This window comes from Salvelinus fontinalis, chromosome 31, assembly GCF_029448725.1.
Source record: "Salvelinus fontinalis isolate EN_2023a chromosome 31, ASM2944872v1, whole genome shotgun sequence".
NCBI lineage: Eukaryota > Metazoa > Chordata > Actinopteri > Salmoniformes > Salmonidae > Salvelinus > Salvelinus fontinalis.
In genome coordinates this window covers 44,676,156-44,688,856 of record NC_074695.1, presented here as the reverse complement: position 1 = coordinate 44,688,856, position 12,701 = coordinate 44,676,156, and the positions used below count along the sequence as shown (strand labels likewise).

The 12,701-nt window shown below is 42.2% G+C and overlaps 1 protein-coding gene across 2 annotated transcripts; it reads right to left on the bottom strand.

Annotated features, from left to right (window-relative positions):
- Positions 1-2,565: 2,565 nt before the first annotated feature.
- Positions 2,566-12,248, bottom strand: LOC129830369 (prostaglandin E synthase 3-like). Of its 2 annotated transcripts, none has more exons than XM_055892895.1 (8): positions 12,026-12,248; positions 8,622-8,735; positions 8,333-8,402; positions 8,093-8,191; positions 7,776-7,913; positions 7,587-7,643; positions 3,795-3,822; positions 2,566-3,634 (listed from the first exon to the last, which is right to left on the bottom strand). In XM_055892895.1, coding segments are annotated over exons 1-8 (528 nt in total). In that variant the 5' UTR covers positions 12,028-12,248; the 3' UTR covers positions 2,566-3,614. The 2 variants fall into 2 exon arrangements, with proteins under 2 accessions (XP_055748870.1, XP_055748871.1); XM_055892896.1 differs by having other exon boundaries at positions 7,824-7,913.
- Positions 12,249-12,701: the final 453 nt, after the last annotated feature.

Here is a 12,701-nt window from a genome sequence, read left to right as displayed (position 1 = left end):
TGAGCTGTTGCTATCGATAAGGTGTCTGATTCATCATTTACACCTCGAATAGAAATAGAGGGACTTTTGTCAGAGGTTGCTTGTTGTGAGCGTTGAGGGAACTTTATGCACTTGGCCAGATGATTCTGCATTTTTGTTGCATTCTTCACATATGATTTGGCACAGTATTTGCAAATGTACACAGCCTTTCCTTCTACATTAGCTGCAGCGAAATGTCTCTACACATCAGATAGTGCCCGTAGCAATTTCCTGTAAAGATTAGGGGAGAAAAATTGAAAAAAAAAACAGATACAATTCCATGTACAGATTAATAGTTAAGCAGTTAGATTAAACAACTCCTTTGTAAGATACATTTTTCTTTTTTTAAAGAAACATGTATGGGAACAGGGGAATTAAAACTCCTCAGTTAGCAGGCTCAAGCAAGCTAAAACCCACATGGTAGCAAAAACTAACTTGCAGAAATTGTTAAGTTAGAAATGATTGAAACACACGTTGTTGTAGGCTACTATTTACTAGTTAACAAAAAATCATGTATGTCAAATAAAATATATTCACCCCACCCAGTATTGTAATCAAAACTTACCAGAAAGCATGTTGTCCTTGGCTCAGACAGTATAGTAGTGTGGGCTCAATAGCATCTCATTAGTGTGCAAGATCTTGAGAATCAGCTGTACATGTGATGGAAGACTGCACTGCACATGATGGAAGAATTCACTGTGCATGCAGAGGGTTGTAATTCCATTGAATTGGGGATAGTTTAACCAAAATATGCCACAAGACCTAGAATTGCTTTATGTGTATCCCACAAAAAAAAGGTTCACTGTTATAAGCTAACTTTTTTGATGAATTTAAGCAAAATTCCTCAAATTCTCGGGCTTTACTTCCCATTTTCCGGAAAGATTCCGACCCTCTGCAACCCTACTTGATGATCTTTTTGGCCTTCCTGTGACATCGGGTGCTGTAGGTGTCATGGAGGGCAGGTAGTTTGCCCCCGGTGATGCGTTGTGCAGACCGCACCACCCTCTGGAGAGCCTTGCGGTTGAGTGCGGTGCAGTTGCCATACCAGGCTGTGATACAGCCCGACAGGATGCTCTTGATTGTGCATCTGTAAAGGTTTGTCAGGGTTTTGGGTGACAAGCCACATTTCTTCAGCCTCCTGAGGTTGGAGAGGCGCTGTTGCTCCTTCTTCACCACACTGTCTGTGGGTGGACCATTTCAGTTTGTCTGTGATGTGTTCGCCAAGGAACTTTCCACCTTCTCCACTGCTGTCCCTTCGATGTGGATAGGGGGTGCTCCCTCTGCTGTTTCTTGAAATCCACGATCATCTCTTTTGTTTTGTTGACGTTGAGTGAGAGGTTGTTTACCTGAAACCACACTCCGAGTGCCTTCACCTCCTCCCTGTAGGCTGTCTCGTCGTTGTTTGGTAATCAAGCCAACTACTGTTGTGTCGTCTGCAAACTTGATTGATTGCATCAATTATTCTGCGTGTCAGATGATTGCTCTGAAATCTGATTAGATGGCCAGAGTGAATTTACTAACACACACTTAGACTTGTTTTCAATGAGAATTACATATATACAACTCACATGAATTTAGTCGTCCCTCAAGTTACATATTGCAGCTTTAATAAACCTACATAAATTGAAATAATTGTATGTACATTTATATATTTTTAGTGACACTTTTCACCCATCACACCAGAACTGAACGCAGTATGCTTTAAAAAATATACATATATATAGCCCTGTTCTCATTTTAGTGTAATTAATTACAGATACTGATTGTATATGTACTTTGACATTTAATGCTTGTTGTACAGATAAAAATAGTTCTCGGTGGCCATCTTTCAGCCTCCCCATCCCCTATACCCGGTGGTCATCCGCTGCTCAGACATGTCACTCTCCTCTCCATCATTTCACCATGAAAGAATGGAGGATAACAAACGATACAATATATCCTCAAATGTTGATTATAAACTGGGTGTTTCGAGCCCCGAGTGCTGATTGGCTGACAAAACATTTATTTTTACTGCTCCAATTACATTGGTAAGTAGTTTATAATAGCAATAAGGCACCTCAGCTGTTTGTTGTATATGGCTAATATACAATGGTTAAGGGCTATTTCCAGGCACTCCGCGTTGTGCTTAAGAACAGCCCTTAGCCATGGTATATCACCAATATTCCACACCCCCTTGTGCCTTTTTGCTTAATTAGTCCAGGCTATTGTAGCCTATTTAAACGTGCAAGGTTGGGGGGGGGGGGGGGAGACAAGCGCACACCCAAGCACAGGTGTATGGCCGCCCAATCGCTCATAACGTTATTGGTGATAGATATTGAACATGGAGCAGAATTATTTCTAGGATATTTATTTTCCTTCTTCAGCAAGCAGCTGTCCAAATATGTCTGGAGGTTGAGGCATACAGCTTTATACAGTAGCCTGTTCTTGGTAAATTGTTTTGGAAAAACAGTGATTCATGTATTTCAGTAGCCATGTCGCACCCCACTGAAAACCGTACTCTAAAACTGCTTTGACACGCATAGACTGTCTTCAAACACACACACCGTGTGAAACATGAGTCTTAGTTTATTAAAAAGACGTAGACAATAAAATAAAAAAAATCCACTGCAATTCAACATCAATTTAAGTTCTTCAGCCTGTGATAACCTGACACGTTGACATACACACCAATAACGACGCTTATATTCGTCTCCCCCGACTTACATTTTCTTGACAGTGCAAATATAATTTGGTCATTATACAAGTTTACCATCTCATATCTACAACCCCCTCCCCACACAAGGGGTATTTTAACTGCCATAACTCTAAACAGATGGAATATTCTTTAGGGTACAAGACAAATCCAGATGTTTACAAAGGCCTAAACAGATAGGAATGTGTGTGCTCTATTCCTGTGTAAATGTGTGATGAATAACTAAACTGCTGTTGGATCGCAAATAGTAATACAGGATTAGTCAAATAAAAAAATTGATAGTGGGGAGCAACATGTCAAGTCAGATGCCTGTAATGAATTCCAGAACATTTAAAATCTAAATGAACATAACATTGATACACTGTTTGCGACATAACAGGTGAGGAAGAAAGGGAAACATGTAAGCTTAAAGGCTAAGCTACTGAAACATGGAACTGTTTCTCTGATCAATATCTATATGCCACAGGGGAGGCTCACAAGTGGGAACAAAACAGAAAATGTTCAACTGTTCTGGTACACTGCTCAACTAACTTACCACAGAACCTTGTGGGGGAGGATAAAACAGATGTTTAATTACTTTTCATTACATTTGACAATCTCTTCACATGTATTGCTTTCTAGGTTGAGGATGACTATACAGTACATCCGTAACAAATCATGAATGCTTAATCTAATAATAGTAAAACAGGACACGCCAAGAGTGCAGCACTGCAAATGGAAGTGGAGACTGCTACTCTGTACAACACTATGCATATCAACCTTAAGTGGACTGATTGGAAATTAGCTCTGGAGCAGAGGCTATGGATTTAAACATGGCTACCGACTCATATCTGTACAGATTTTTGTCTTCAATTTCAAGATAGTTTGATTCTTCCTTCCATCCCTCGTCCAGGTTTGAGGTTTTTCATTCCAAATCAGGCATTTCTGGGAAAAAATAATAATTAATAATGGAAAGCAAATAAATAGCTATGTGATAAAAACAACAATATACTTCGGATAGCACTTAACATTTCTGGGTTAAGGGATGTCAGAGTATAAAAATTATTAGAAATCACAGTGTCTGATGAGAAAACCGTTCACTTACTTTCATCGTCACTATCTGCAGACTCATCCTAAACAGGAATAGAAATAAGCATGAGAAGTTGCATATGAAAGGGCTCCTGGCTGACAATTTAGTCGCATTTTGCGACCCGTTGACTTGGCTGTGGATGTTCAATTTGTAATTGGTCGTAGGGATGCGAGCTGCACATTCTACATGGTCACCTCATGCAAAACTTCCTATTTTTCTAAGCAGTTAAAACCATGATTTGCTCAAAAACAAGTTAAGAGCATTATCTTCATGAATCCTGCAATGAAATGATCTGCCATGGCCAAGTGGGCCACTCACTGCCTTTCCCGGGAAGAAGAAAAAAATGCTCTGGGAGAATCTCTTCTGATTGTATAACATTTAAAAATCCAATTGCGGGGGAAACAGCTATCCCGTGTTATACGGTTGTCACTAGAGGTCGACCGATTAATCGGAATGGCCGATTTCAAGTTTTCATAACAATCGGAAATAGATAATTTTGGAGGCCGATTTTGCAACAACAAAAAAAATGTGCGCCTTTATTTAAGTAGGCAAGTCAGTTAAGAACACATTCTTATTTTCAATGACGGCCTAGGAACGGTGGGTTACCTGCCTTGTTCAGGGGCAGAACGACAGATTTTTACCTTGTCAGCTCTGGGATTCAATCTTGCTACCTTACGGTTAACTAGTCCAACGCTCTAACCACCTGCCTCACGAGGAGCCCGCCTGTTACGCGAATGCAGTAAGAAGCCATGGTAAGTTGCTAGCTAGCATTAAACTTATAAAAAACAATCAATCATAATCACTAGTTATAACTACACATGGTTGATGATATTACTAGTTTATCTAGCGTGTCCTGCGTTGCATATAATCGATGCAGTGCGCATTCGCGAAAAAGGGCTGTCGTGTACCTACCATGCCTTTCTTAAAATCAATACACAGAAGTATATATTTTTTAAACCTGCATATTTAGCTAAAAGAAATCCAGGTTAGCAGGCAATATTAACCAGGTGAAATTGTGTCACTTCTCTTGCGTTCATTGCACGCAGAGTCAGGGTATATGCAACAGTTTGGGCCGCCTGGCTCGTTGAACTAATTTGTCAGAATTTTAAGTAATTATGACATAACATTGAAAGTTGTGCAATGTAACAGGAATATTTAGACTTATGGATGCCACCCGTTAGATAAAATACGGAACGGTTCCGTATTTCACTGAAAGAATAAACGTTTTGTTTTCGTGATGAGTTTCCGTATTCGACCATATTAATGACCTAAGGCTCGTATTTCTGTGTGTTATGTTATAATTAAGTCTATGATTTGATATAGCAGTCTGACTGAGCGATGGTAGGCACCAGCAGGCTCGTAAGCATTCATTCAAACAGCACTTTCGTGCGTTTTGCCAGCAGCTCTTCGCAATGGTTCAAGCATTGCACTGTTTATGACTTCAAGCCTATCAACTCCCGAGATTAGGCTGGTGTAACCGATGTGAAATAGCTAGCTAGTTAGCGGGTTGCGCGCTAACAGCGTTTCAAACGTCACTCGCTCTGAGACTTGGAGTAGTTGTTGCCCTTGCTCTGCATGGGTAACGCTGCTTCGAGGGTGGCTGTTGTCGATGTGTTCCTGGTTCGAGCCTAGGTAGCGGCGAGGAGAGGGATGGAAGCTATACTGTTACACTGGCAATACTAAAGTGCCTATAAGAACATCCAATAGGCAAAGGTATATGAAATACAAATGGTATAGAGAGAAATAGTCCTATAATTCCTATAATAACTACAATCTAAAACTTCTTACCTGGGAAAATTGAAGACTCATGTTTAAAGGAACCACCAGCTTTCATATGTTCTCATGTTCTGAGCAAGGAACTTTAACGTTAGCTTTCTTACATGGCACATATTGCACTTTTACTTTCTTCTCCAGCACTTTGTTTTTGCATTATTTAAACCAAATTGAACATGTTTCAAGTATCTATTTGAGGCTAAATTGATTTTATTGATGATTAAGTTAAAATAAGTGTTCATTCAGTATTGTTGTAATTGTCATTATTACAAATAAAAATCGTCTGATTAACCGGTATCGGCTTTTTTTGGTCCTCCAATAATACTTTGCTCCGTTCATCTTCGCCTCAATCCTGACTAGTTACTCGGTCCCTGCCGCTGAAAAACATGCTCACAGCATACTGCTGCCACCACCATGCTTCACCGTAGGGATGGTGCCAGGTTTCCTCCAGACGTGAGACTTGGCATTCAAGCCAAACAGTTCAATCTTGGTTTCAGCAGACCAGAGAGTCTTGTTTCTCATGGTCTGAGAGTCTTAGGTACCGTCTGGCAAACTCCAAGCGGGTTGTCATGTGCCTTTTACTGAGGAGTGGCTTCCGTCTGGCCACTACCATAAAGGCCTGATTGGTGGAGTGCTACAGAGATGGTGTCCTTCTGGAAGGTTCTCCCATCTCCACATAGGAACTTTAAAGCTCTGTCAGAGTTAACATCGGGTTCTTGGTCACCTCCCTGACCAAGGCCCTTCTCCTCCGATTGCTCAATTTGGCCGGGCAGCCAGCTCTCGGGTGAGTCTTGGTGGGTTCCAAACTCCTTCCATTTAAGAATGGAGGCCACTGTGTTCTTGGGGACCTTCAATGTTGCAGAATTTTTCTGTTACCCTTCCCCAGATCTGTGCCTCAACACAATCCTGTCTCAAGAGCTCTTTGAACAATTCCTTCAACCTCATGGCTTGATTTCTGCTCTGACATGGACTGTCAACTGTGGGACCTTATATAGACAGGTGTGTGCCTTTCCAAATCATGTCCAATCAATTGAATTTACCAAAGATGGCTCCAAACAGGATGAACCTGTGCTCAATTTCGAGTTTCATAGCAAAGGTTCTGAATACTTAGAAATGAAAACATAAATACCCGTTTTTGCTCTTTGATTATGGGGTATTGTGTGTAGATTGCCGAGGAAAATGTTTTATTTCATCCATTTTAGAATAAGGCTGTAACGTAACAAAATCTGGGAAAAAGCCAAAGGGTCTGAATACTTTCCGAAGGTACTGTACTTCCATTCATTTTTTAAACTGGTACTAGGGATCTTCAGACTAGTCTTGTGAGCCTTATGGTTGTCCTAGAGCAAAACAACCGCATGTACGTGTTCGTAGTGTGTAGGCAAAATTGTTTGAACGATACACACAGAAAATTGGCATCAGAAGTTGTACTGACCTCAGACAAGTCCCGTGACTCAGTGAAAGTCATCTTTCCACAGAAGGATCATAATAGTTTGTTGGTCAAACTGGAAGATTTGGACGCTTTGTGAGAAGGACGATTTTCGCAGTGTCACCATGGCAGATGCCGAAGAGCGATATAGACGTAGCCCACTCAAAAAAAACATATCTTAAACAGGGATTATGATGGATTCCCCCCCCTTTTTTTACATGAATTTGATTTCCACGGGGCCACAGAAATTGCAGGAGAAGGGTTAATAAAGCACTGAATATCTTTATAAAGACGATTACTCATTTTCTCTATTGCATGCCGCCGCAGGACAAACTAGTGCAACCAAATCATGGGCTGATGCAACCAACTGGAGAAACCTAGTGGCAACGGCGCCACAAGGGGAAATTTTAGTGTGACTTGCTGATATGACTGTCGCAATTAAGGTTTGAACATATTGTGCCCCACACATTCTTCCAAAGAGACCGATCAGTCATTAGCAAGCCCATACACAAGAGGCACATGACTAGAGCGTGACATTGTGTTTTTGTACAAAGTCAGGTAAAGTGAAACGGAGAAAAAGAGAATGAACTCCACAGAGTAGCTCTTACATCATCAGCACCATCTAGATCAGGTAGGTCATCTTCCCCTCCCATGTTGTTCATCATCTGCAATCAGAATTACAAAGAACAGCCTGAGCCAAATATCATCACGCTGCCATGTACTCATTTGTACAGTCTTGGCCCAACCGTTCATACAGCAATCAAGAGCAAGTTCACCAGTTGCCCTAGGGCCCTTACTTTAGCCATTGCTTCTTGTGTGTTGAACGCCATATCCCCATCTCCTACCTCTGAGAAACGATCGAAGTTGCCTAGCTCCTGGTCTGAATCGTCCTCCCAGTCTTTCCAGTTGTTAAAGTCGAAGCTGAGCCAAGTTAGCTGTTGAGGGATAGCATGTATGACAAAAAGGCTTGCAGATGCTCGTTTGGAGGTCATCTTCCTAGCTCCTTACATGCATTTAGAATTCAGCGTGTTCCGAAATCAATTATCAACCAATACTTAAGCACAGAATTTTTATTTAACTATATATGGCAAATACATTAGAGACTAGAACTGACCTTAGCCTTCTCTTTTGTTAGCCTCAGCCACGGCTTCCCAGGTTCTGCTTTTCGCAAACAGCACAACACTGACCGATCTGTGCGTTTGTGCATGGATTCCTGTGTGTGTGTGTGTGTGTGTGTACAAGAGATACATGAACACTTTCATCCCGCAAAATTAAGTTCCGTTAGTTTATACATCATGCAATCTGTACCTCGTCCTGATGACAGGATGACAATGTAATGAAGTGATTGACTCACATTTTGATCAATGGCTTCGAAAAGGTCTACTTCATTCTCGTGTTTGACTTGGTCAGTTCCTCCAAGACAACTGGTAAAGGGAGGGGCGAAAAGAATTCAGCCAAAGTGGTCCCCGATGTATGAACTACACAGTGACACATCCAGCCCAAAGTGGGAGGGTTAAAATCTACTTAGTAGTTGCTAAAGTCCCGGAGCACATATTTAAACTGAATTAGAGGGATTTTCAAATGCCTAGAGCAGTCCAGCAAACCTTTTCTTTTAAACTCCATTGACAGATGTCATAACTCACCTGAAAGCAAACTTTGCTTTCTCAAAATTGATCTTGACATCCTTGCTGTCCGCTACGCAGAACTCGATGTAGACGGAGTCCCGTCTGTCATACCACTTAGCAGTCGCTGGATGCCTGGAAACACAGATCAAGAAACTCAATGAATGCCAACGTTCCCCATAATATTTTGTGAATTGAGAACCCCCCCCCCCCCGCGCAGGACAGAATGGTTGGCTTCAGTATAACCAGAAGAGCATAAGTTACTGTATCTATAATCACCCTAATCATTACACTGATCCTACAGCTGTACCCAAGGGTAACTTCTACCCCAGTGATACTAACAGTGGGAGGCGGGGACAGACAGCTGTGAAGCACCTGCATGGAGCAGGTGGGACACAGTTGCGAGTTGTGACACAAAGGCTCACCGTCAAAGACAGGTGTATCAGGTTGCCAATAAGGCATCAATTTGCTGCGAGTACAGTAAAGGCAAGATGGTTCCAAAATGGAAAACGGCTGAGCATTTATTAAAAAGCAACCCGGCTGTCAACAGATTCACGTTGATCATACCAAAGAGGATGGAAAATACTGATGCAATGTCAAAGCTGATTGAAACATCTATAGCTCTTCAAAACGGACATTATGTCATACCAATCACATATGCAAAGTTCCCTGTGCAAACTCAACTGTGATAATTTATAAACATTTAATTTTTTCATTAATTTAACTACTTCCTGCTCTCATGTGATTCTGTAATTAGATTATTGGATTAGAAAAGCCCCAATTACAGTGCATTCGGAAAGTATTCAAGTATTCAGACCACTTGATTTCCCCCCCACTTTGTTATGTTACAGCCTTATTGGAATGGATTAAATTGTTTTTGTCCCCCCTTCAATCTACACAAAATACCCCATAATGACAAAGCACTCAGTACTTTGAAGAACTTTAGGCAGTGATTACAGCCTCGATTCTTCTTGGGTATAACACTACAAGCTTGGCACACCTGTATTTGAGGAGTTTCTCCCATTCTTCTCTGCAGATCCTCTCAAGCACTGTCAGGTTGGAGGAGGAGCATTGCCGCACAGCCATTTTCACGTCTATCCAAAGATGTTCGACCAGTCCGGGCTCTGGCTGGGCCACAAGGACATTGGAGACTTGTCCCAAAGCCACTTCTGCTGGAAGCTGAACCTTCACCCTCAGTCTGAAGTCCTGAGAGCTCTGGAGCAGGTTTTCATCAAGGATCTCTCTGTACATTGCTTTGTTCATCTTCATCCTGACTAGTCTCCCAGTCCCTGCCGCTGAAAAACATCCCCATAGCATGATGCTGCCACCACCATGCTTCACCTTAGGGATGGTGCCAGATTACCTCCAGATGTGACACTTGGCATTCAGGCCAAAGAGTTCAATCATGGTTTCATCCAACCAGAGAGTCTAAGTGCCTTTTGGCAAACTACAAGCGGGCTGTCATGTGCCTTTTACCGAGGAGTGGCTTCTGTCTGGACAGTACCATAAAGGCCTGATTGGTGGAGTGCTGCAGAGATGGTTGTCCTGGAAGGTTATTTGGAGCTCTGTCAGAGTGATCATCGGGTTCTTGGTCACCTCCCTGACCAAAGTCCTTCTCCCGATTGCTCAGTTTGGCCGGGCGGCCAGCTCTAGGAAGCGTCTTGGTGATTCCAAACTTCTTTAATTTAAGAATGATGGTCCCCAAGAACCATCAATGCTGCAGACATTTTTTGGGACCCTCCTACAGATCTGTGCCTTGACACAATCTTGTCTCTGAGTTCTATGGACAATTCCTTAGGCCTCGTGGCTGGGTTTTTGCTCTGACAGACATTGTCAACTGTGAGACCTTATATAGACAGGTGTGTGCTTTTCCAAATCATGGCCAATCAATTGAATTTACCACAGGTGAATGCCAATGAAGTTGTAGAATCAGCTCAAGAATGATTTTTTTAATCCCCCTTTTCTCCCCAATTTCGTGGTATCCAATTGTTAGTAGTTACTGTCTTGTCTCATCGCTATGGGCTCGGGAGAGATGAAAGTCGAGAGCCATGCGTCCTCCGAAAGACAACCAAACCGCACTGCTTCTTAACACAAGCGCGCATCCAACCCGGAAGCCAGCCGCACCAATGTGTGGAGGAAACAGTACACCTAGCCACCTGGTCAGCGTGCACTGCGCCCGGCCCACCACAGGAGTCGCTAGTGCGCGTTGAGACAAGGATATCCCTACCGGCCAAACCCTCCCTAACCCGAACGACGCTAGGCCATCTTGGTGGTTCCATGACCCCGCTGAACTCAATTTCGAGTCTCATAGCAAAGGTTCGGAATACTTATGTCAATATGGTATTTCTGGTTTTATTTTTAATACATTTGCTAACATTTTTACAAACAAGTTTTAACTTTGTCATTAAGGGGTAGTGTGTGTACAGGTGAGAAGGAAAAAAAGTGTCATCCATTTTAGAATAAGGCTGTGACATAAAATGTGGAAAAAGTCAACGTGCCTGAATACTTTCCGAATGCACGTAGCGTTATCTACTATTACGAACAGTCAACAATGAGCATGATGTATCATTAGCCAACTAAGTTAGCCATCTCGCTTGGCTTCCGTACAGCTACAGTCAGCAGTAGGATAAATCTTTCATTTTGTTGAGAGCAACAAAACATTATCTAGCCATTTGCACGGTATGAATAAACATTTCGTTATAGAAATAATGAACGATGCATAATTTTGCTGTAAAGCCTCTTAATCTGGCTAGCTACTTAGGCTAGATAGAGCTCTTTGAACGTTAAATCTCGTGAAGGGATTTCCGTTCTGTGGCTAACGTAAGCTAACTAGTTATGTAGGTAAGACCAACCCATGGTGACTGATCGATATGCTAACTAATCTAGCTAGTTAAAAGTTAAATCAGTTGTAGAATGTTTTACTACCTGGCTAGTTAGCTAGCGTTAGCTCACTGAAACATGGTCAGGAAAGCACACCACACACGCCATGCGGGGCCATGCACTTGACCACACTAACGCGTTAGCTAGCCAGCCAACTTCCGTTACTGTAGCTAGATAGTAGAAACTAACTAGTTAACTGGCGAACTAATGGGCAAAATTCCCATTAGCAAAAAGGGACCGAGTAAACAGAAAACGAGTAAATGTTAACGTTAGTAGCTAGCGCTAGTTATCAAATTATGGACATTGGCAATCATTGACTTGCATTGTAAATTAGCTTGGTAGTTAACAGATAGCTATGAAATAAGGCCTATCATCGCTAGGTGTTCCTCCCGTCTTTCGCAAAAGCATGTTGGTATGCTAGGTAGCTAGCAGCATAACGAACCCAGCATAACGAACCCAGCGACGTTAGCTAGCTACTGGCGCTAGCGTTCTTTTGCTGGCTAAATTGTACAGGAGCACGCGCTCGCCATTCCTCACAAACTTACATGTCTTGTTGTATGTCAAATACCGTTGTGATCGCCGTCTCCCTGGGGATACACAATTCAATTTAGAATACGGTCCTTAAGGGGATTTCGTTTCAATGGACTGTAGAAAAGTGTGCGCAAACTACAAAAACTGTGTATTGTATATCCACACACTGCAAGGCCACCCTGTCTACACCTCGCGGACTCTGAATCGGACCTGACGCTGTGACGCAGCTACCGCGCCTTCGACGTTTCTAGAGCCTTCACGAGCAGGGTTGCCAGGTCTAGCCACATTTTCTAGCCCAGTGACTACTCAACATCTACGACATGGCCTGAAAAATAGCCCAAATGTTGTTGCCACATTTAGCCCAAACAATATTTTTTTACATAACGTTATCGAGCGAATTAAGGACTATTGACGTCATTTGTAATGGGGAGGGGGGGGCAGTTTTACATCAAAATAATAATTGTGAGCTAACGTGACTAAAGGGATTTGAATAGGTTGCAAGAGAAAATATAATTCGCCTTTATTAAACTCGCCAGATTCGTTTCCATCAATGGATGTTAACTCGTTTGACTGCCATGATTGTCAATAAATCCCTTAAGTGCATAACGATAGACAAATCCAACAGTAGAGTTTGAGGGGTGAAAATTCGACAGAGGATCTCGAAATCTCTGCAAGAAACTTGGACGAACT